Raw genomic sequence first — 25748 nt, forward strand, 5'->3', positions numbered from 1 at the left:
TGCTCTGTGGATGCAGACAAGTTAACTGGGCAGCTTAATCCTTTATTAAGCACAAGAGAGAATCTAGGAATTGTCAATAAAATTGAACCAAAACCTTAATTATGTGTCTGCACCTAAGAAAATATTGATTGTGTCATCTTTAAGGAAGCCAAACATAATTATTTAAAATTATTATAAAATTATCACTTAAGGTTTTAGTCTTTTATTTCTCACATCAATCTGTCTCTGACCTTGTTTCATTGTACACAAGGAGACTTGGCTTAATGAGTATTTGTCACACACAAAAAATAGCGGGCAGCAGGGAAAGAAGTTGTCTTGTTTTCAAACAGGGCTTGTTTTTTCTTGGATGCTTTTGCTTAATATCCAGCAGCCAAATGTGGAAACTGTAAAAGGAAAGCAAACATTTTTATTACAGATGAACCGTTAACACTCTTAAAATTGTACACATATTGATTCTGGTTTGATCTTTTGAAACTTATGTTGCCCAAATGTTTCATCACCAAGGCCTTAGAGGTTCTTTCATTAAATCTAAATTGCAGAGTTCCCTGGTGGCTTAGTGGTTAAGGCTCTGGCATTGTCACTGCTGTGGCTCTGGTCACTGCTATGGTATGGGTTGGATCTCTGGCCCAGGAACTTCCGTATGCTTCAGGTGCAGCCGAGAAAAAAAAAAGTTTTAAAGTAAATCTTGAATTCTTTTTAAAAAGTTTAAAAAATATAAATGGAAACGTCTCTTAGGTCTCATTTCATATAGCTTTATACATGGATCATTGACAGGTCGATTTTGTTTGAATACCACCAGGGACAGGAGACTCACTGCCATATGAAGTAGTTCATTCCATTTTGCAGACGGTCTAAATTGTCAGCAATTTATATGGCATTGCTCACTGGGCCCAGTTAAATCCTTTGGAGAAGCACAGGAAAGAATATTTTCCCTCTTCTACATGACAGCCAAGCATTTGAAGATTGTTCTTAGGTCTCCCTTGGGTATCTCTTCTGCAAGCTAAATAAATAGATGCTCATTTCTTTGGCTGTGCCCTGTTCCATCCTGCCATACAGCATCACTGCATGTTGAGTAGCCTTGGATCCCAGAATTCTAGAATTGGAAGTCAGAGTGGCTAACATTTATGGGGTATTTTCTATGGACCAATGTGCTAACATTTCACACACATTATCTCCTTTAAATTCTTCCAATTTAGTGACATATTTATCTTCATTTCCAGAGGTGGGGAGACTGAAGTTCTAGATCACAGAGCTAGGGGTGCTAAGAGCCAGATCTGTCTGACTCCAGAACGTTGAATTTGACCTCATGTCACAAATGAAGAAACTGAGCCCCCCTCCACCCCCTAGAGGTAAAGTGACTTGCTTGAGGGCACCCACCAGTGGGTGAACTAGGGCTCAATTCAGATCTGCCTCCCAGACAAGGTTCTTTTTATGGGGCTTCTCCCAGACAGGAGGACTCAGCAGGCTCCAGATTTGTCTTCCTACTTCACTTTAAAAACCAGCTCTCTTCATTTTTTTGATTGAACGAGCATTTGTTGGACCCTTACTGTGTGTCTAGAACATTTATTTTAAATCAGAAGCAGGGGTGATACCAGTGTGACAAGGCTCTGCTGTTTTGCATAAAACAGCAAGAGGGACTCAACACATCCTGTCATGTTTTTGTGCCAAAACAGTAGTAGTGTTTATATTTCTTGGCAATACAATCGTTTTAAAAACAAACAGTGAATGCTTGTTCAGAAAGCAATGAGGGACCTTGAGTATATTGTAGGCAGTTCAGAATTCATCCTCTGTACTTAATCTTATCACCACTCACCCCTAGAACATTCAGTTCATGGCACCATTTCCCCACTTAAACCTTAGGAGCTTCCCATTGCATGAAGGACGATTCAAGTGGTTCTCCACTGTTCGTCCTGGTCCTCACCACCTCGCCCCTGAGCCAGTTGCTTCACATTTCAGCTCTTGCCCACAATCCTGCCCTTTCTTGGAATGTCTTTCACTTCCTGTCATTTAGCCAAATCCAACACAACTCCAAGTTCCACTTTCCCTGACCTCACTAAACTCATGCCCTCTCCCTCCTCTAATCCTCTGGTAGCCACTGCCAGCACTGCCGGGGTTATTATTATTATTATTATTATTATTATTATTGTCTTTTTAGGGCCACATCTGCAGCATATGGATGTTCCCAGGCTAGGGATCAAATTGGAGCTGCAGATGTCAGCCTACACCACAGCCACAGCAACTCGGAATCCAAGCGGTGTCTGCGACCTCCACCACAGCTCATGGCATCGCCAGATCTTTAACTCACTAAGTGGGGCCAGGGATCAAACCTGCATCCTCATGGATACTAGTCAGGTTCGTTTCTGCTGAGTTACAAGGAGAACTCCAGGATTACTATTTTAGTAATAAATAGATAGAGCTGTGCACAGGTAAAAATCCAGTCCTCCGCCGTGGTGAGACCTCCAGTCTCTGTTCATATCCATGCAATACGCAAACAGGGGCTTGTCCACAGGAGACTTGCAAAAAAAGTAACTTTTTCCACAAAGGTGAACTGTGGGATTAATTTTAATAAGTGGGTGTCAGTGGGTCCTTATGCCTTGGAAAGCATGAAATAAAATCCATGGTTTATTAAATTGAAAATAAAAATTGAAAAAATTTATTCTTTTTTCTTTTGGCCACACTCATGGCATGCAGAAATTCCTGGGCCAGGAGCACCACAGCAGCAACCCAAGCCACTGTCAGAGCCTAGTGACAATGTCTGATCCTTAACCCACTGAGCCACCAGGGAATGCCAAGAATTTATTCTTTTAGTGAAGGCAGAAGGCATATGAAAAATTGTATTATAAATTGGATTTTGGTAAATAGGTGTCTGGGTTAGGATCATTGTAATTTACAGGAAGATAAAGGACTAGTATCCGCAGCTCCTTAAGACCTAGAACTGTATTTTATTTAGATTTGTCTCTCCAGCTCCTCGTACAATGTCTGTCACATACTAGACATTGTATTTATGGAATTAGTGAATGAATGAGTCTGTCTTAATAGAATCATCCAAGGATGCGATGGGTGCCCTTGGGGGTGCTGAGTGCCCCCATCCCTCCAAATGCTGGGCCTGGTCTGGGCAACAGGTAAAGGAATGCCCCTTCCAACCTCCGGTGGTCTCATTCTAGGATGTATAGAAGGGCATTCAATAGTGTTTAAAATGTCTTTTGTGGGAGTTCCTGTCATGGCTCAGTGGTTAATGAATCCGACCAGGGACTATGAGGTTGCGGGTTCGATCCCTGACCTGGCTCAGTAGGTTAAAGAGCTGATGTTGCTGTGAGCTGTGGTGTAGTTTGCAGACGCAGCTCAGATCTGACATTGCTGTTGCTGTGATGTAGGCTGGCAACTACAGCTCCAATTCAACCCCTAGCCCAGGAACTTCCATATGCCTCAAGTGTGGCCCTAAAGAAAATAAATAAAAAATAAAATGTCTTTTGCATGGTTTACCAAAAAAAAAAAAAAAAAAAAGTCACCCCTGGATTTATCAGCTTTGGAAATTTATCTTTTTGTCTTTAGGGCAGTCCCCATGGCATACGGAGATTCCTAGGCTAGAGGTCTAATCGGAGCTATAGCCTCCAGCTTACACCACAGCCGCAGCAATGCCAGATCCAAGCTGGGTCTGCAACCTACGCCACAGCTCATGGCAACGCCTGATCCTTAACCCACTGATCGAGGCCAGGGATTGAACCTGCAACCTCATGGTTCCAATCCATGGTTCATGGATTGTTTCCGCTGCACCACGACAGGAGCTCCAACTTTGGAAATTTGTATTCTTGCTTTTCAAGTGCAAGCTGTAAGTGCTATACTGCTGAAAAAATGGTTCTAATCAACAATAAAAAAAAAAAATACACATACGTATATCTCAGAAGATTAGGGGAAAAATTACAGTTCTCCGGCTGCCCACAATGCATACATACTTGCTGTGTCTTTGGAGCCAAACAGACACCAATTCAATTCAAATTTCTTCTGTTCCATTTAGTAGCCTTGTCATCTTGGACAAATGACTCATCTTCAGCTGGGGATACTTACCCTCACACAGGGATTTTGTGAGGATAAAATAAGATAATGTCGAAAAGCACCCAGCACAAAATCAGGAACAGGAGGCTTGCAATAAACAACAGCTAGCGGGCAGCAGGCTTGCATATTCATTTGTGGGTGTCTAACCCCCTAGTGATAACCTTTCACTTTCACGTGCTGGTTTGCATGTTATAGAATGTAGTTACGGACATGAGGATTTCATATGATCTCCAAAACAACCCAGCGAGGTAGGACGAAGCTTACTGTTCCTATTTCACCAGCGAGAGAGGTCACGGGACTTGCCTACATCATACCTTGCCGAGCGGTCACTCTAATTGGGGTCTTCTTGCTCCATTTCATCTGCTGCTGCAGGGCTAGTGTAAGGTGCGGTTCCTCAGGTTTCCCTCATTTATTCAGCGAGAATTCACTACAACTCAGATAACTGAGCTGGATCTTTTTGTCCTATCTGTGATTTCTCTGGTTAATTAGCAGACTGTTTGGCATACAATAGTTGCTCAATAAATACTTGCGGACCAAATGGATGGGTTTAAATTAGTTTTCTGAGTCCTTTCCCTAGATAACCCTGGCTTCTGCTAAAGAGGCAAGAACACCTGCAGGGCACCAGGGAGACTGGCTAATGGGAGAAGCCAAGGGCTGTAGAGAGAAGCTGGTGCAAGAAGAGGCAGATTTATACACAACCACGTGGGGGACTCCCAGGATAATGACGCTGAGTAAAGGAAGCCAGACGAAGAAGAGTACATGCCATGTGGTTCCACCTGATATAAAATTATAGAAAATGTAAGCTAACCTATGGGACAGAAAGCAGTTCAGTGGTCACCTGGGAACGGAAGCTGGTGGAATAGGGAGAGAGCAATTTCAAAGCGGCACCAGGAAATGTTTGGATAGAGATGTTCTTACCTTTATTATGGTCATGGTTTCAGGAGTGTATCAATATGTTTAAATGTGGAGTTCCTGTCATGGTGCAGTGGTTAATGAATCCGACTAGGAACAGTGAGGTTGCAGGTTCGATCCCTGCCCTTGCTCAGTGGGTTAAGGATCCGGCGTTGCCGTGAGCTGTGGTGTGGGTTGCAGACGCAGCTCGGATCCACCGTTGCTGTGGCTGTGGCATAGCCTGGGAACCTCCATATGCTGCGGGAGCAGCCCTAGAAAAGGCAAAAAGACCAAAAAAAAAAAAAGTTTGAATGTATCAAATCGTATGCTTTCAATATGTGCAGTTCATGGTCAAGTATACCTCCTCTGTTTCAAGAGGAAAAGGAGGAAAGAGCACAGACACGAAGGTACAGGAGAAGAGGTGGGTTTTCTCCATAGGTTCTGTTTGGCCTCTACAGACACTAATGCCGAGGCCCCTAATAAGGCTGGTCCTCTGTCCTATTGGCTGTCAGTATCCTGGCCTGCTGGATGGAGAAAGGATGGGCCTGGGACTCAAAAGGCCTGGTTCCCAGTCTTATCTCTTCCATTCCAAGGGTATGATGCTGGGCCTTAGCCTGCCCTCTGTCAGCTCCCACTTCCTATTTATTTATTAATTAATTTATTTTGCTTTTTAAGGCTGCACCCTTGGCATATGGAAGTTCCCAGGCTAGGGGTCAAATTGGAGCTACGGCTGCTGGCCTACACCACAGCTCATGGCAACGCCAGATCCCCAACCCACTGAGTGAGGCTAGGTATCGAACCTGCCTCCTCGTGGATACTAGTCAGATTCATTTCTGCTGTGCCACAATGGGAACTCCCACTTCCCATTTATAACTTGGCAATATCCATCTCTGCTCACCCAGCCAACCTCAGCATCAACTGGAAGATTACCTAAGGTCACACACATCAGAGAGCTTTGCAATTTATGAGTGTAGGTCAAAGGGAGGAGGGCAGTGGGGTCTCAAGGAAAAAGCCTTGACCTTCTTTCCAGCCCAGTCATGGCAACAAACATCGCAACTTCAGACGGGCCCTCAGCAGCTGCTGAGTTCTTTGAGCTTTATGTCCCGTGAATATATGCCCTGAGCCATTAGACAGCAAGTCCTCTCGTGTCCACTAGCTGTAACTTATTCGGCTCTGCCACTCACTCCCTGTGAGAACTTGGCCAGTCATGGCTCCACTTGGAGGTCAATCAAATGAGGGGACTGGACTCGCTGGCCCCTGCAGTCCTTGCACTGCAGGATTCTGTCACCTTCCCATCAAACAATTGCTTACTTTGGTGGCTCCAGACAGGAGGAGACATGTGGCCAGTGAGTCCGTCCTCGAACCCCTGATCATCAGTATTCCAAGGCACCAGAGCAATGGGAACCTTTATTCTCTCCCCCACCAACACACACACACACACGCACACACACACACACACACCATGGATTTGCTTCTCTTCCAACACTTTAATTTTCATTTGTTTTTTACTTTAGCCTCGTAAACACCAAGTTAATATATACACCCAGCTATCTTTTTAACTTCCTTCACTCAAAATCTATGACATTAATAGGTTAAAAATCTTACCTTCCAGAAGGTTTGGTCATTAAAGTAGTTAGTCACAGAAGGTGGTTTCCACCAATTCAAGTTTAAGAGAAAACCTATTGAAATTCACAATTATATGTTACACATTTAGAGCATTGCATTTGCTCTCTCAAAATCAATCAAAATATCAGTCAACTCCGGTATCTCAACAGAAACCCTTTTTTCTTCCCCAACCAGGAGATAGACAAATTGAAGCACTGCCCTTCCTGGACCAGCTTAATTAATTCTCTAGACATCTTTCAAAAGGAACTGGCAAGAGCAATTACATTCGACGGATTTAAATTACACAGAGAGGTATGCTTCCTGAGATGGAATAGAAGGGGTCTGGCTGTCAGGATGGCCAAGTGGTTCAAGATGGAATAGAAGGGGTCCATTGGATGGTGTCCTACTTAAAAGCAGATCCATTTAAAACGCAAGAGCTACCATGGAAAGCAACTCAAATTGGCCGCCCCTTCGGTCCATCCTCACTGGCTCCAATAAAGTCCCAGTGACCTCAGCTCAAGATTCCACTTGTTAGGAAAGTAGATTATAACAACTTGCTTCTGCACCTGTTCTTTTCATCCATCCTGCCCCTGCCCAGGGCACTTGGCCCCTATACATTCTTTCAGCTGCTCAAAGTCTGCTGAATTTCTGGTACATAAATTAGTGCCTAACCTTTCCCATGAAGCAGGTAAATGCCATTGAGAGATTTAGCTGTGTTTTTGTTTTTGGGTTTTTTGTTTGTTTGTTTTTATTTTTTGTCTTTTTAGGGCCACACCTGTGGCATGTGGAAGTTTCTGGATTAGGTGTCTAATCGGAGCTGCAGATGTCAGCCTTTGCCACAGTCACAGCAATGCAAGAGCCGAGCTGTGTCTGCGACCTACACCACAGCTCACGGCAATGCAGGATCCTTAACTCACTGAGTGAGGCCAGGGATCAAACCCATGTCTTTGTGGATACTGGTCAGGTTCGTTTCTGCTGAGCCACAATGAGAATGCCTATCTGTGTATTTTTAATGATGATCAGCCTCAGTGTATTAAATAGTAAGATGAACAAGAGTAGGTGTGTGCTGATTCATATTTTCCTTTTATAGTGCATGCCTTTAACTAATGTTGGCATGGAGAGTGCCATCAGCACAACGCATTGAGCTAGAATTACTCAGAAATTATCTTTATCACCTACATCTATTTTCCAGATAGTTGAGGCTTATGAAAATCTATCCAAAATGTATTATATTTTCTTGTCTTATGAGACAACTCTGAACACACTTAGAAGATTGTTTGTTTTTTACATTAGAACTGTTTCCAGAAATGTGCTGTGTAACGTGCAAAAGGGCCACAGCTTCTGAGGGTCATGGGCCTGTTCTCCAGCAGCCAAGGCTTCTCATGTTCTTGTGTCTGGTTTTAAGAATTCCTTTTCTTGGAGTTCCCATCGTGGCGCAGTGGTCAATCAATCTGAGCAGGAACCATGTGGTTGCCGGTTCAATCCCTGGCCTTGCTCAGTGGGTTAGGGATCCGGCATTGCCATGAGCTATGGTATAGGTTGCAGACCCGGCTTATGTCTGGCATTCCTGTGGCTGTGGTGTAGGCCGGTGGCTACAGCTCGGATTGGACCCCTAGCCTGGGAACCTCCATATGCCGCGGGAAGCGGCCCTAGAAAAAGGCAAAAAGACCAAAAAAAAAAAAAAAAAGAATTCCTTTTCTCCTCTTAGGCGCTCTGCTTTCATGTCTGACTCCTACCAGTGTGCCCTACCTCTAGAAACCTATCCTCCTCTGATCTTCTATTTCTAATCTGCCCGAACGGAGAAACCCCAAAATCATGCCTGATAAGAGTGTTTCTTAAATACTTAGGTAATATAGACAGGCTCCGCAGTAAGAGGTCTCTTAACAAGTAAAATGCTTGGTTTTAGAGGGTCAATTTGGTGCCATCTTGGCCACTTGGAGGCCTCTTACACTTCCCATTATCCAAATTTTTTTTTTTTTTTTTTTGCTTTTTAGGGCCACACCTGCAGCATGTGGAAGTTGCCAGGCGAGGGGTCGAATTGGAGCTGCGGCTGCCAGCCTACACCACAGCCACAGCAATGCCAGATCTGAGCTGCATCTGTGACCTATACCACAGCTCATGGCAATGCCAGACCCTTAACCCACTGAGCAAGGCCGGGGATTGAACCTGAGTCCTCATGGATACTAGTTGGGTTCTTAACCTGCTGAACCACAACAGGAATTCCTCTCTTTCTTAACCTCAGTAAAGCCTGGGAAGTCCTCCCAGGTGCTTAAAAGCCAGTGCAAGTCCATGTCACTTTGGCCACACCAGTGACAGTGGGGAACTGTGTGAACGCCCAGGGGTGGGATTGCCAGACAAAATACGGGATACTCAGTTCATTTTGAAATACAAAAAGTAGGTGTTTTAGAGCTGAAAGGATGCCAAATGATTAGTTACCATGGCCGTTTCATTTTCCAGAGAAGCCAGCCAATGCCCAGAGAGAGTAAAGTGACATGCCCAATGTCATATAACCCCTGTTGTCCACTTATGCTAGTTTGTGTCTTATTTGGCATTCACTCCCTGCTTAGGACCCCAATATAGGAGCATCCAACCAATAAAAGCGGTTTGCATGTAGACTAACAGTGAACAGTTCTGAATCGAATGCACATTTTCACCCCAGCGTGTAAGACGGACAAATTGGTATCTGCCCAAGATTCTTTGCTGTTCCATCATATTGCAGAAGCAAAAACATACCTCGGTCCTCTGTTTATGGATCTCTAATGGGCTTCCCATCTCTCAGAATCATCTGGCTCCTTGCTGCCCCTCTGTCCTCAGCCCCCATCACTCTCCCCTCACACCCCCCACATCACCCACACTAACATCCTTGCTGTTCCCCGAACATGCAAAGCTTGCTCCTGCCTCAGTGCCTTTGCATTTGCTGCCCCTTTTCCTGGAATGTTCTTTTCTCAAATAAGCACATGGTATGTCTCCATCTCTGCTTTCAAATCCTCGCTTAAAGGTCCGCTTCTTAGATAGGCTTTCCCTTACAACCTTTCTAAAAGAGCACCCTACCCTCACAAGGACTCTGTGTTCCCCTACCCTGATTTATTTCTCTTCATAGTGCTTATCACCATCTGATGTTGTGTGTATTTGTTTGTCTCTTTATAGCAAAAGCCCCCTCCCCATCTAGAATGTCAACTCGATGAGGCCAAGGAATTTGGTCTGCTCATCCTGTATCCCACGTGCCTAAGAATAATGCCTGGCTCATAGGAGATATTGAACAAATATTTGCTGAACAAAATAGTATTGCAGGTGTTCTCAGGGAGTAAAAGGTAAGCTCTGTAGCATAAGGTTTCCTTGGTCCGCTGTATAACATTTGGCAAAATCACTAGCCCTGGTCTCAGGAGGCTGCAATACCCTCACAGGTGACCTCTGAGGGCCTTACCGACTATGACATGTTGTGATTCTTCATTCATTTACTTTTTAGTCAAGGTTTAAGTCCTTTGCTTTATTTGACTGGAGCTGAGGGGGTGGGTTCATGGGGAAGGGAAGGGGTGCACACATGTCCAGGCATGAGGCAGGTGCACTCTAGGGGAGACCCTGTGCCAGGGACAGTGGTGGAGGAAGGGTGGTCTCACACTGACCTGTCAGAAGACCAAATGCCACACCCATAACGATGACGAAGCTGAGCACCCCGAGGTCAGTGAGTATCTGGTAGCCGATCCTAGAAATGATAGAGTAGAGGTGGTCACATTTGGGCATCAGGCTGCAGAGGACATTGGGGACAAAAAGGACTGTTTGCATCAATAGCGATGTTATCAGGGAAGGGCCACGGGAGAACACATGTCCCCTCCCCAGGGGGTCCATTCTCCTGTCATTCTCCCACAAAGCCATGCGGAGGTGCAGAAGGAGGGGATTTCAAGAAGCTCTTTGGCTTACTTTAGTTTTCAGACCCCACTGGATCATGAACTAGCCCTCAAGTCAGAAAATGCAAGTTCGAGTCCCAGTTGTGTCACTAGCTATGTGACCCTAGGCACTTACTCTCTCAGAGTCCTGAGTTTCCTCACTAGGCAATTAAAGCTGAAGCTTGTTTTTCTATCAGGGCAAGATGGAGTACATCTTGGCCATCAGTCCCATCTCCCCGGCCCACCCCCTTGAACATACTTCCCTGTCCGCTCCCTTCGAGACAACCCAGGGCTTCACTTTAAACTATTAAGTGGTCCTTGGAGGACATCTGCGCGACCTCATAGTAGGAGACAAAAATTTCTTTAACAGGACACACAAGAGCTAAACATAGAAAAATGATAAATTGAACTATATTAAAATAAAGAACTTCTGGAGTTCCCATCATGGCTCAGTGGAAACAAATCTGGCTAGTATCCAAGAGGATGCAGGTTTGATCCCTGGCCTTGCTAAGTGGGTTGGGGATCCAGCATTGCTGTGAGCTGTGGTGTAGGTCACAGATGCAGCTCAGATCCCATGTTGCTGTGGCTGTGGTGAAGGCCGGCAGCTGTACCTCTGATTCGACCCCTCGCCTGGGAACTTCCATATGCCATGAGTACGGCTCTAAAAAAAAAAAAGCAAAAAATAAAAAATAAAAATGAACTTTTGTTTATCAGAAGACAAAAGTGAAACACAACCCACAAAATGTGTGAAGCTATTGGCAGTACATATATCTGATGAAGGATCTAGATCCAGAATATTTAAAGAATTCCTACAAATCAATAAGAAAAAGAACACACAACAAAAAAATGGGCAAAAGGAATTACACAGACATTTCACAAGAGAAGGTATTCAAATGTCCAAAAAAAAGAAGATGTAAAGTATTTCACTTAATTAGTCATCAGGGAAATTAAAATTAAAACAGTGAGTTTGAGACCTAAATGGCTAAAATTAAAAAGAAGGGAAAGGGGGAGAGTTAGAGAATGTATGAGCTAAAGGGCACTCTCAGGTCCTACTGCACAAACCCCAGTGGAAAACTGGGAGGATCCGCTGAAGCAGATCGGATGAATATTTTATGAGGCAACAGTTCCACTCCTAGGCACATACTCAACAGAAGTGCATTTGTATGTTCAAAAGAAAAGGGCTAAAATGTTATAGCAGCAACACTAGAATGTTCATAACAGCTCCAAACTAGAAATGACCCAAATGCTCATCAATAATGGATAAATGAATTGTGTTGTACTCACACAGTGAAACTCTATTCTTTGTTTTCTTAGATTTTTTTTTTTTTTTTGGTCTTTTTGCCTTTTCTAGGGCTGCTCCCATGGCATATGGAGGTTCCCAGGCTAGGGGTCCAAATGGAGCTGTAGCCCCTGGCCTACGCCAGAGCCACAGCAACGCAGGATCCGAGCCGCGTCTGCAACCTACACCACAGCTCACGGCAACGCCGGATCCTTAACCCACTGAACAAGGCCAGGGCTCGAACCCGCAACCTCATGGTTCCTAGTGGGATTCGTTAACCACTGGGCCACGACGGGAACTCCTGTTTTCTTAGATTTTGTATTTGTTTACTTAGCATTCACTTATTACAGGATCAAACTTATGGCCAAAGTTGTTTCCCCCTCTTTCTTATAAGTCAGTTTTCATGGGTGTGCAAAACTCAAATGATAAACCCCCAACCACAAACGCTAATATTTGTGTTTTCACTTCCGCCCAATAGGGGACATCCCTGCATGACTCCCCTGCCACTACAGTCCTAAAGACTCATTCCGCTGCCCCTCTGCTGCCTGGTCCCTGCGTGTGATAAGCTATCATGTGTCCCTGCGTAGTATGCTATGCCTCTCATTTCCAGGGCAACCATGAACAACATTAAAGCCTCCTTTCGATAACATTGACCTTCCGTGTTGTCACTCAGTTGCCTTTATAAATGAAACCCAAGCACAATTCAATGTCCTACTCCTGTGAAAATGAACCATCTACAGAGATACTCAATAACATGGGTGAATCTCACAACGGCAATGCTTAGTAAAAGAAGCCAAGCACACAAGAGCAGAACTCCTGTATGATTCCATGTGTATAAGGGACAAAAGCCGGCAAAACTGATTGATGCCTGTTAGAAGTAAGGTTAGTGATTCCCCTGGGAGGGACAGGAAGGCGTTCTGGGTGCTGGTTATCAGGACGGGTCAGAAGTCATTGAGCGGTACCCTTACGACACTTGACTATTCTGGATGTAGATTATACTACAGTTAAAAAATTTCTTTGGACTAAAAACTAAGCCTGAATCTGCTGACTGCCAACTCTCAATCCCCTCTGCCCTGATGCCATCTGAGAGCAGACATGGATGAAGCCGGAATTGTCATAGTAACAGTCCCCACACAGGGTGGGCTTGGCTCCATGGTTTACCGTCTGATTTTACATGAACCTCACTGCAGGCCTGTGAGCAAGCCCCTTTGCCACAATGGGAGGTCCAGGTCAGGAAGGTGAAGCAAGGCCTCCACTGCCGTGGAGCTTGGAGCGAGTGGCTCTTGGGATTCAAATAAGGCAGGTCTGTCTACCCACAGAGATGGCCACATTTCAGCCTTCGAAGGTTACCTTCACAATTTGGCCCTATCAGCATTCGAGAGATGCTATTTTTTTTCTTTTTGGCCACATCTGCGGCACATGGAACTGCCCAGGCCAGGGATCAAACCTGAAACGCAGTTGCAATCGGCGCCACAGCTATGGCAACACGGGCTCCTTAACCTGCTGCTCCACATGGGAACTTCCCAGAGATACTATTTTTTAGAAAAATATTTTTCTTTAAATAGACTTTTGTTTTTTACATTTAAATAAATGCATTTAAAAGGAAATTTTGTGTCACTAATGTAAATGGAAAAGACATAAGAGATAAATATAAAAAGAAATACAATGAACACAACACATTGCTTTAATGGCCCCCAGATGTGGCAGCCTGGGTGAATCTCGGTTCCTCCCCCCTTGTTCAAACCGGGGGTCAGAGAGTGCTGGAAGAGTGGGGAGACTTCCTCCCTGAAATAATCAAGGGGTGGAATGAGAATTGAAAAAAAGAGTGTGTGCACGGTGTGAGTCAATGCTCTTTGTGTCTTCGCACCACTTAAGATCCCACCATTTGTGAAAACACACTTCATCCACGCTCCGAGCATGGCATCTGACGCATTCACTTGCTCACCCGAATAGGAAATGGGCAAATATTGTTTGTGGAATGAATGGAAAGTCAACTGACTTGCCCGGTGACGCAGAGCTAACACAGTAGCTGATCCACACTCCCCAGGAAGGGTCTGCCTGCCAGCTCAGTCCTTTCTCCATCTCTCCGCTACATCCAGACGCCCCTCCTACGGAAGCAGCAGCATCAGTAACCATCCTGAGAAAGGGCCAGGTTCTTACTCCATGCCAAGCACTGTCCTGAGCCATTTAGTGAGCATATGCTGCTGAATCGTCTCAGCAACTCTGGGACAAGGATCTTATTACCCTATTTTACAAATAGAAAGCTGAGATTTAACGAGAGATTGAATGTCATGCCCATGACCACACAACTGGTAAATGGGACCTTGGTCTGTTTACCCCTGAAGCCTGTGCCCTTTATTTCCAGCGGACCAGAGGCCTCCTGGAGGGAAGTCACTGATGGCACTGTGCCTTTCCCTTTGCCACCTTCCTGCCGAAGAGAGAAGGCTACTTCTTGGTCCTCAGTTGTCTTATCCTGATGAGACCTGGCTTGCAGAGGGGAGCTGGAGCCAGCTTGCACAGACACACAGCTCAGTGGTTCTCATCTCGTCTCAACTCCACGTTCAGTGATGTCACCTTGTGGCTTGAAACTGGCCATGGTGAGAGTATTCGTCCCAGAGAAATGAGCACATGTTAGACGTCAGGGCTTTGTTCCCCTGGGGAGCTGGTTGTTAATCCTTTAGCGGCACACTGTAGCTTGACTGCTTTGCTTTGGTTTTGGTTTTTCCTATAGGCCAATAGTTCTCAAACTTGAGCATGAGAATCCCATAGAGGAGTTCTCTTGTGGCCCAGCAGCTTAAGGATCCAGCGTGTCACTGCAGTGGCTCGGGTTGCAGCTGTGGTGCGGGTTTAATCCCTGGCACAGGAACTTCTACATGCCATGCACGTGGCCAAAAAAACAAACAAACAAAAAAAAATGGGAGAGAGAATCTCAGAGGACTGGTTAAAACACAGACTGCAGGCCCCCCCGCACACCCGATTTCTAATTGAATGGGTCTGGGGTGGGGAGGATGTGCATTTCTAATGGGTTCAGGTAACACGGATGCTGTTGAGAACCACAGTTCTAGGAGAGGCACAGAATCACAGGATGTGGGGGATAGAAGGGTAGGTGGTCCAGAAGTTCCAGGTTGGGAGTCCATGAGCAGAATTTGGCTCAGACGATGTTTCCGTTGATCTTTTGCCAATGCTTGGGAGAGTACGTGCATAACTCTGGATTTCTGTCTCCTCTGAGTCCTTTGACACTGATCCCGGGTCCCTGCATGGTACTAGCTGCCTGACACTGAAGAACCACTGCCCAAGTTTTCTTCCCCTCGCTGGTCTCATTTTTCGCCTTACCTGCCTGGCCCCTACAGGCATCGGAACGTAGGACCCTGCTAGGCCAATCCCCCATTTTACAGAGGGGAATGCAGAGGCTCAGAGAGAGGGGAAAAGATTTGCTGTTACACAGCTATTAAAACAATGGCAGACACATCATTGGAGTCCATTCCTGAGATGCCTTGCTTCACATAAACCAGCCCCCTCCCCACCTCCAAAGAGGGTCCTCCTCACCCTGGACAGCTCAGGGAGGCACGTCTCACCAACTCATAGATGTTCCTAAAACTGGGGCTATAGTCATCTCTGTTGTTGGAGCTACAAGGGACCCAGCCCTCCATGACTTCTCTGAGATGCCTCCAAACACGATGAACTTGCATTGCCCAGCGCAGGTGCTCACCACTGTTCCAGCAGGTTCCAGCCACGTGGTCATAGGCAGATAACTTCTCCCACGTGTCATTTCTTTGAGGAAGTTAATAATATCTCACAGGGAGGTTGTGGGGATTACATGAGATGATGCACGTAATGATTTTGGCCTAATGCCCAGCAGTCAGAAAGCAGTCAGTAAACATCAGTGATTGTCATCAGTAATACTATTATTATCATCATATTGTTTCATCTGGAAAAAAATCTATCCCTGTGTTGTGTCCAAGTCACTCTTTCATCTTATGTGAGCCACGTTCAGTAGAGAAACAACTTCCGGGAGGTGATGGCCAGGGTCCTGGTCATTGCTGTCCATTGCCTGGTAGGGGCTGGGCAGGGGACACAGGACCCAACTCTGGTTCAGAGGACCACGTTCCCACTTCCCTGTGAGATCTCAGCCAAGCGCGGAACTTCCCTCTCTGGGGCCTGAAGGGTGACCAGCTGTGCTCAGCCTTTTCCTGCATTAACATATTAAAGCCTCTTAACCACAGGTTGCCTGGCCTCAGGTAGCTTCCAGCACCTATGAGGGGAGGTCCTATCATTATCTCTATTTACCATTGGGCCACCCTGGTGCGGAGAGCTTAGGTAGCATGGCCTAGTTAGTAAGGGGACAAGATCAACCAGACCCCACGGCACACTTCACCACAACCTAAACCTCCGGACTCAATCAGCTTGGACCTGATTGCTCTCTGCTTTTGGGGAGGCCTCAGGACTGTCTGACTTTGTCCTGCACTTAAGCGCCTGCTTTAAAAAGAAGTGGCCTGGAGAGGTGATGAGTCCATACAAGTTAGGGGCTGAGCAGAATTGCAGAATAAATTGGTCCAGAAATATTCACCGAGGCCTTCTGAGTGCCTGGCCCTGAATGCACGCCCCCCCAGCCCCCCACTCAAGGGCTCTGGGCACACTCCTGCCTGAGTTGGATAGGGCGACAAGGGGCTGAGCTGAGAGACTCACATGGAAACCTCGGTCCACTTGACCTGAAGTGCCTTCAGCACGATGTTGGTGATCCCTCCGAGCAGACCAGGCAAGCCGAAGGTGTAGTGCACGCCGTATGTGTCATAGATGTTGCAGATACCAAAGACGTCAGGCTTGTGTTGAAGACACATCTGGGGACAAACACCATTATCAGCAGATCTCCATGTGGGACTGATACTCCTTCCCACCCTGTCACAGACCCTTGGCATCTGGGGGCACCAGTGGCAGGATGGACATTGGGGCTCAGTGAAGTAAGTGCTTCTGGACTTGAATGTGCAGTCACATCACCTAGGGAGCTCATTCAAGTACAAAAGTCAGATTTAGTGGATCTGGGATCTGGGACCTGAGATTCTGCATTTTGGGGGGCCATACCCTCAGCATATGGAAGTTCTCTTGTACCACAGCAGTGACCTAAGCTGCTGCAGTCACAACACTGGCTCCTAACCCCCTGGGCCACCTGGGAACTCCCAGATTCTGCATTTCTAACAAAGTCCCAGGTGATGCTAATGCTGCTGGTCCACAGTCTACACATTGCTCAACGGGGGCACTACTCACATTTTGGGCTGATAACTCTGGGTTGTGTGGGGCTGTCCTGTGCACTGTAGGAGGTTTAGCAGCATCCTTGGCCTGTACCCTCTAGATGCCAGTAATACCCCTCACCCAGTTGTGTCAACTAAAACTGTCTCCAGATACTGTCTAATGTCCCTAGGGGCTGATGGAGACCCACTGGTCTAGCCCAAACTTAACTGCCATCCAAGAGACTACATGGTTGATTCAAAGCAAAGAATCTGACCACATCTCCAGACTCCACTTCAGCACTCCTTCATTTCATCACTTGACCTCCCAGATGGCCATGAGCCAACAGAGATGGTGACCAACGCAAAATTGCTCAGGCTAGTTCCCTCCTTAGAATCCCCATGGTCTTGTGTGTGTGTGTGTGTGTGTGTGTGTGTGTGTGTGTGTGTGTGTCTTTTTGTCTTTTCTCGGGCCGCACCCGAGGCATATGGAGTTTCCCAGGCTAGGGGTTTAATCGGAGCTGTAGCTGCTGGCCTATGCCAGAGCCACAGCAACACGGGATCCGAGCCGAGTCTGCGACCTACACCACAGCTCACAGCAATGCTGGATCCTTAACCCAGTGAGCAAGGCCAGGGATCAAACCCAAAACCTCATGGTTCAAGTCGGATTCGTTAACCACTGCGCCACGACGGGAACTCCTGTGCACGTCTTGCTTTCATCAGAGGGTCTCAAAGCCAGAGGAGATAAAAGATATGTGTTTCACCTAAATGTCCTTCAACAGATGAATGGATAAGAAGATGTAGTATATATGCACAATGGAATTCTACTGAGCCATAAAAAAGAACGAAATAATGCCATTTGCAGGAACATGGATGGAACTAGAGACTCATATTAAGTGAAATAAGTCAGAAAGAGAAAGACAAATACCATATGATATCACTTGTATTTGGAATCTAATATACAGCAAAAATGAACCTTTCCACAGAAAAGAAACTCATGGACTTGGAGAATAGACTCGTGGTTGCCAAGGGGAGGGGGAGGAAATGGGATGGACTGGGAATTTGGGGTTAATAAATGCAAACTATTACCTTTGGAATAGATAAGCAATGAGATCTGTTGTATAGCACTGGGAACTACATCTAGTCCTTATGATGGAGCATGATAATGTGAGAAAAAGGAATGTATATGTGTATGTGTGACTGGGTCACCCTGCTGCACAGTAGAAAATTGACAGAACACTGTAAACCAGCTATAATGGGGAAAAAAAAAAAGAGGTGTTTCCACTCCAAAGATGAAAAGCAGACTGCCCCATCTTTGGTCAAATCAAACTGTTGGTAAGTGCTTCCTTATTTGGGCTTGAAACCGCCTCCCTAAATAGCCACAGTTCATCCAAATTCAGCTTCTTAAGCCACCCAAAAAGTCTATTCTTCTTCCCTCCATCAAGCCTTCAAACCTATGAAGATTTGCTGTTCCTAAGTATTTGTCTTAGAAGTGTGTTATAACAAATTGGCTGTAACGGAGTATTCTGGTATTATCAATATCTGTTGAATATTAAAGGAAGACAAATCCATCTACTTAGAAGAAGAATTAAACAATCAGAAGTGGACATGACCTGGAGTATCAGCCCAGTCTCCCTTTTGTGGGTGCTGTCCTTCCCACCCCCATTCTTACTGGTTCATGGACAGCAGCCATATGTATATGATGCGCCCTCCCTCCCTCCCCGCCAAAGACAGCCACGTTATTCAAGTTAGACCAATGAGCCCCTTCCCCCAGGACCTTGGGGTTGGGGCCAAGAGCTTCTGTCTGGCTGCTCTCTTGAAGAGAGAGACTACATTTCACCATGTGGAGTAGAAGTAGGAGAAGTCGTCTATAGAGTGAGAATAAAGCAGATGCTCAGAAAAAGCAAAGAAGGAAGAGGAGGGACTTCTTGAGCTCCCCCACGACATTCCCACCCCTGGTGCCAGCCATTCCTGGGCGCCCAGCAGCATTCCTGTCCTTGGGTTCTGTAATACCCCAGTAGCCTTAAAACAAACCCTCCTTCTTTCTGAGTGAGCTTTAATGGATTCTGTTATTCCTTCCCAGATCCTAACAAATGCACCATCCAACCCAGGTCATTCCCTCACCCAAGATCTGAAGCCAAATTGAAAAGGTGCCAACAGCTGTCTAAGGCAGCCCATGGCATTACATAATGGCTCACCATGGTCCCAGGGGCCTGGACCTTGGTGTAAGCCAAGGCAGCAGGTGTTAGCTGCCCAGCTCCTTACCAGCAGGAACTTGGCTCCCCCGATGGAGATCAGCCCAGCTATGAAGCCCAGCACCATGGCAAGCCAAGGAGAATGGATCAGGTAGCAGGGGATGCCCATAGCCACACCTCCTGCCAGCACTGCATTGTGGATGTGAGTCTGCAAAGAAATAGCTTCACGTGAACGAAGTGAGGTAGAGGTAGAGGGGACAGCAGCTCTCCAGGTTACCTGAAAAGCTGGTAGCAAGACACCACAGTAATGTCTCCCTTGCTTCTCTGAGGCCAAGACCAGCCTCCCCCCTGCCCCCCCCCCCCGCATTGGGACCTCATCAATGGTCTTATTTCACCCCACTTCTCAGGCTCAGGGAGCAGTCACCCTGATTGTGGCTCATTTAGCTTGGAAGTGTAGTTACTCAGCATCTTGGCCACCCTGACACTTAATGTGCTGTGTCCTGGGGCATTTAACCACTCAGAGCTTCAACTTTGTCACTAGAAGAATGTTTGTTTGTTTGTTTGTTTTGCCAAGCTTGAGGCATGTGGAAATTCCCAGGTCAGGGATCGCACCCATGACACAGCATCGATGATTTCAGGTCCTTAACTCACCGTGCCATAAAAGAATTCCAGTGGAGTTTTGATCGTATTTGCTTGATACAGTTGTTGTGAGAATTAAGTGAAGTACCGTATGTAAAACTCTGAGCACAATGCCTGGTATTGAACATGAGAAGATGCCCTATAAATAAAGCTGTTCTTATTGATTTTACCCCCTTATTTTTTTAAGGGCCACACTCATGGCATATGGAGGTTCTCAGGCTAGGGGTCAAATCGAAACTGTAGCTGCTGGCCTACACCACAGCCATGGCAACGCCAGATCCTTAACCCACTGAGAAAGGCCAGGAATTGAACCTGCATCCTCATGGATACTAGTCAGATTCGTTTTTGTTGAGCCACAATGGGAACTCCTGATTTTACTACTTTTGTCTTTATTATTTGGCTGCTTGGTGCCTACGTGACCCTGTATTATTGGACCCAGTCCCAGTAAGCTGGCCCTTGTTCCTGGGTCATGTCTTTGCTTTGTCCTTCATTCCTCTGGAACTGAGGCCTTACCATGCTTTTTTTTTTTTGGCTGCATTCATGACACGTGGAAGATCCTGGGCCAGGGATCGAACTCATGCCACAGCTATAACCAGAGTCACGGCAGTGATAACACCAGATCCACTGCGCCACCAGGGAACTCTGGCCTTACCTTGCTCTTATGCTACTGCCCTCTGCCCCTCTCAATTCTACCCAGATCTTGGAGCTCTGGGGCCTGGGACCAGTTTCTGGGCTTTCCTAATCGGAAAAGCCTACACCTGCCGCCCTGGATGTCCCCACCTTGTCTGATCCCAGACTCCCTGTCATCATGGAGCTCATCTCCCCTTCGTGCTATTAACCTGTCATCAGTGGCCACCTTCTCCCCACTCCAGCCCCTGCTGTCTGTCTACGCTTTTCGCCACCCTCTCTGGCTGGCTGACCTCATGCCCCGATCATCATGGGAACTTGTTTTGTCTTTGCTCTACCCTCTTACCTGTCTCTCCCCGCAAAACTTATGCACACAGTCTCCCAGCTATGCCAATAAGAGCAGCTAATATTTGCCCAGCATGGATTCCACATGAAGCACTTCACGTATGTTGTCTCTCAAGCGGCCACTTTACATACCAGGCAAGTGAGACTCAAAAAGTTTAAGAGGTCACATGGCTAGGGAAACTTACTACTTTATTTCTGATTCTGTGCATTCCATTTTTTTTAATTCTTTTTTATGGCCGCACTTGTGGCATAGGGAAATTCCTGGGCTAGAGGGTCAAACTGGAGCTACAACAGGAGGCTTACTCCGCAGCCACAGCCACACCAGATCCGAGCTACATCCATGACCTATGCTGCAGCTTGCAGCAATGCTGGATCCTTAACCCAGTGAGGGAGGCCAGGGATCCAATCTGCATCCTCAAGGATAATAGTCAGGTTCTTAACCCACTGAGCCACAAAGGGAACTCCACACATTCCATTTTTGACATTTCTTGAGAAAAGGGGAGAGGCTGACTCGCTCTATCCCAGTTTTCTCTGCTGACTCTCACTCATGGGGGCTGCCTTTAATAACCAGCAGGGTATGTTTGATGTCAACGTGGATGGGTTTAATCATTCCCCCAGAGAGCCTTTGATCATTTGACAGTCTCCTGGGTTCCAGGCCCATTTTGACAAGCCAGCGCTGTCTGGGTTGATGCTCCATGATGCTGCAGACAAGGCTCCATTGCCCCACGTGCTCTGTCCCAATCTGTGGGGCTGATGCTGGGGGAGGGGGCATGAAGACATGTGTCAGGCCCAGAGAACCCAAATGCCGCCCAGGGGACAGCCCCCGCCTCACCATGTTGATCTTCCCCTTAGGGTGAATCAAGGCTGACATTGAGATGGCTGTCACCGCGCTGACCGCGAGGGCATAGTAGGTATTGAATATAGCCTTCTTCCTTTCGTCTGGGATGTCCAGCAGAGCGGAGTTGAAACTCGGCCAAAACATCCACAAGAAGAGGGTGCCTGGGGGTCAGAGAGGGTCAGTGGCCAGAAAAGTACTCCTGCCCCAAAGCCCAAGCCTCAGGGATATCAGACAAGAGAATCCCAAGTCTCAACTCTGTCACTTTCTAGCCCTGTGACTTCAGGCAAGCCACATCTCCTCTCTGAATTCTTAAGCTGGTAGGGCCCAGCTAATATACTTCATGGGTGAGGAAACCAAGGCCCAGAGAGTTAAAAGCACCAAACTCTGGGCTTCCTGACCTCTGCCTGTGATGGCCAAATGCTTATTTTAAAAAATTAATGGGTCTCTTTTCATTTGGTCCCCTGGCCTTGGATTCAGCCACCCGCTAGCAATCTCACTGGCTGATTTCCTTTCTCTAATCCTCTCTCAGCCTCTAAGTTTAACACTTTCACTGGAGCTCTTCAAAATACAACATTGTTGGAGTTCCCGTCCTGGCTCAGTGGTTAACGAATCCGACTAGGAACCATGAGGTTGCGGGTTCAATCCCTGCCCTTGCTCAGTGGGTTAAGGATCTGGTGTTGTGAGCTGTGGTATAGACCATAGATGCGGCTCAAATCCAGCATTGCTGTGGCTCTGGTGTAGGCCGGCACTACCGATCCAATTAGACCTCTAGCCTGGAACCTCCATAGGCCACGAGTGTGGTCCTGGAAAAAGACCAAAAAAAAAAAAAAAAAAAAAAAGAGACAAAATACAACATTATTACTCCTCTGTTTTTTTGTGGGTTTGTTTGGTTTGTTTGTTTGGTTGGTTGGTTGTTTATTTTTTAAATTTTTTAATTTTTTCTGCTTTTTAGGGCCACATATGGAAGTTCCCAGGCCGTCGGCCTACACCACAGCCACAGCAATGCCAGATACAAGCTGTGTCTGCAACCTACACCACAGCTCATGGCAACACCAGATCCTTAACCCACTGAGCAGGGCCAGGGATCGAACCCCCTTTGGATAGTAGTCGGGTTCGTTACTGCTGAGCCACCAGGGGAACTCCCTCCAGTTCCCTCCTTTAAGTTGAGGACAAAAGGACTGGATAACCCCGTTCACACTGAGGCTCTCCTCTCCTTTGGATACGAATGACGAGAAGTTCCCTAGAGAGAAGCACATCCTTCAAAGATATGGGCTCATCAAACCCCATTTGAGGAGATGGGTCTTAAGGGAGCGGCTTCAGGGAGGGTTGGCAAAGGAGAGAGGTCTCCCCACAGAGCAGTTTGGGAGCTTCTTGCTCACCCGGATCTGAGCCCACCCACACCTGCCTCGTTCTTACCCAGCATGGCAAACAAACTGGGGCTCGTGGCCGTCTGGTCTTTCTCCTTCCCTCTAGTGGGCAGAGGCCTCGGGAGGCAGCAGTTCACAGTCAGCCCGAAATAGGCCGCAAACACATGGATGTACATCATGTTTACGTGGTTGTCCACCTGCAACAAAACCCGGCGGAAGCAGTGAGTGGCAGCATCCTCTGCCCGCAGGGAAACCCCTATGTTCCTTGCGCTTCATGTGGGAGGCATGACTTGAAGTCAGGAGGCTGACTCAGCCCAGCAGTCCCCCATTCAGAGGTGCCCCGTGGGTCCTGTGTATATAATCCAGGGAAGTTGCGGCTGGCCTCATCATTAGCTCTTAAATACTTCCAGTCGAGATCCACCTAGGTGGGGAAAAAGTCAGGTGGACATGCACCCACTGCTTCTTACTTTTTGGCAGAATTTCAACTCTGCATGGAGTATGAGTGATAGAACCTATACAACATGAAGCAGCCAAGACTTCTTATAATACTGAACTAAAGTCTTCAGAAAATTCCAGCTATGTGATCATTTTGCTTTATGAATATTAAATGTCATAAGCCTTAATAACTCCCTTAGTGGGCTACTGGTGGGTCCTGGTAGCTATGCCTTGAAAAAAATATCCAAATTGGGCAGAATTTTTACCACCATGCCCCATAGACCCGTACCATCAGCGCTTCGCCAAATTTTTGCAATAACTTTCCATCTGGCCTCCCCATTTCCACCCTTGTCCCCCAACTGATTATTCTCCATGCAGCAGTCAGAGTGATCCTGTTAAAATCTTAAGTAAGTTCATGACACATTTCTGCTCAGAATCGCCTGTCTCACTCAATGTCAAAGTCAGAGTTCTGACTACGACCCACAGGATCCTGGTCCTCTGTCCTCCCCAAACCTCTATGAATTCACCTCCTGCTCATTCCGTACACACTACACTGCCCTTGCTCTTCCTCAAGTCCCCAGTCATGTTCCCACAGCAGTACTACTTTGCACTGTCTGTTCCATTGCCTGGAAGGAAGGGTGGAGGCAGTGGTCCACCCTGGGTACAGGCATTAAGGGGATGCGCTGACTGTAGAGAATTTAGAACAATAAGAAAAGCAACTAAAAGTCTGTCTGCTTTTTATTATCACTGTGTGCCAATATTTCTGAACAGGTCAGTGATAAGCTCTCCTCCTGAAAGAAGTAGACCACTTCCACAGCCCTGCCCTTGATCTGCCTCTGTCTGTCCTCAGATATCCACGTGACTTGCACACCTGCTTGCTGCCTTCAGATCTTTACTCACAAATTACTTGCCCTGTGAAGCCTCCCCGGGCACCCTTTCTAATGCTTGAGCTCCCCTTCCAACCATTCATATCTCCTTTCTCCATTTTATTTTTTCTCCATGGTACTTGACACTATCTAACATGCTACATATCTTTTGCCTAGTTTAGTGTTTACGGCAGCTCTTTCCCTCTGGAATAGAAGTTCCATGGCAGCGGTGTTTTCCCACTGCCTAGAAAAGTGCCTGGTGCATAAAAGGCTCAGAATATTCGTGAAATGAATGAACAAACGGCAAGGAAATCTCAGTCGCACATAAAAATGAAAGTCCGTGGAATTCCCTTATAAGAACTGAAGAGGTCTTATATTCTCAATCTCTTTGAAGAACTGCAGGAATCCAAAAACCACATTTGGGAATCATCAGCTCGGAATACGCATTTCTTGAGTTGCCTCTACTGAATTAGCTCTGGCTTCCCTTGAGCCCTTCCACTCAACAAACCCAGGCTGAATTGAAGTTTTGAGGAGAAACAGTGAACGCACAAAATCAGTGCTAAACCCTCCCTTGGACCAGCTAAACTAACACATTGAAGCTGCAGAGAAGAGCGGAGATGGCTTTGAATTAGTGCAGCCTTTTAAAACAACTGCTCTGAAGACCATAACAAAGCAGGAAAAGATTTACAACGCGCCGCTCCCAGGGAGCGTTTCACCTCTGGGAATTGACCTCTTTCCTTGACAGCCCTGTTTTTACCGTGGGAACCACTTTCCATGCTGGTTGCTGCTGATTGGACCAGAGCAGGTATATGACCCAGGGGCCCAATCAGATTCTCTTTTCCTGGATTCTAGAATTGAAACTTTCTGAGGGAGAAGACAGATTTTCTGTGGGATCTGGGACATAGAAATGCAGAAACAAGTGGAAGGCTGGGAGGGAGATTTGATGAAATTTGAATAAGATAATAATTTGAAGATTGGATCAATGTTAATTTCCCAATTTTGGTAACTGAACAATGGTTATGTAAGAGAATACCGTTGCATATAGGAAATACACATTAAAGTATTTAGGGATTAAAATAAAGTCATATATACAAGGAGTTCCCGTCGTGGCGCAGTGGTTAATGAATCAGACTAGGAACCATGAGGTTGCAGGTTCGGTCCCTGCCCTTGCTCAGTGGGTTAACGATCCGGCGTTGCCGTGAGCTGTGGTGTAGATCGCAGATGCGGCTCGGATCCCGAGTTGCTGTGGCCCTGGTGTAGGCTGGTGGCTATGGCTCCAATTAGACCCCTAGCCTGGGAATCTCCATATGCCACGGGAGCAGCCCAAGAAATAGCAAAAAGACAACAACAACCCAAAAAAATAAAGTCATATATACAAGTGAAAAGAACCAAAAATTAACAGATAATAAGAAGTTCCCATACTACCTTCTAGACCATTGTTCCTTTTTCCTCCCCAAATATCCCCAGCTCTCTTGAAGACCATACCAGCAGACTCTGCTTTC

General features: G+C 46.5%; 1 protein-coding gene across 1 annotated transcript in view; it reads right to left on the reverse strand.

Annotated features, from left to right (window-relative positions):
• Positions 1-186: 186 nt before the first annotated feature.
• Positions 187-25748, reverse strand: part of RHCE (Rh blood group CcEe antigens) — a 44305-nt gene continuing 18743 nt past the window's right edge. The window contains exons 4-10 of the mRNA XM_047790416.1: positions 22995-23142; positions 21573-21739; positions 19200-19337; positions 16399-16550; positions 10173-10252; positions 6550-6623; positions 187-383 (exon numbers count right to left, since the gene is read on the reverse strand). Coding sequence (XP_047646372.1) covers positions 357-383; positions 6550-6623; positions 10173-10252; positions 16399-16550; positions 19200-19337; positions 21573-21739; positions 22995-23142 — 786 coding nt within the window. The 3' untranslated portion in view covers positions 187-356. The remainder of the gene's footprint in view (positions 384-6549; positions 6624-10172; positions 10253-16398; positions 16551-19199; positions 19338-21572; positions 21740-22994; positions 23143-25748) is intronic.

Source organism: Phacochoerus africanus, chromosome 8 (genome assembly GCF_016906955.1).
Source record: "Phacochoerus africanus isolate WHEZ1 chromosome 8, ROS_Pafr_v1, whole genome shotgun sequence".
Classification (NCBI taxonomy): domain Eukaryota; kingdom Metazoa; phylum Chordata; class Mammalia; order Artiodactyla; family Suidae; genus Phacochoerus; species Phacochoerus africanus.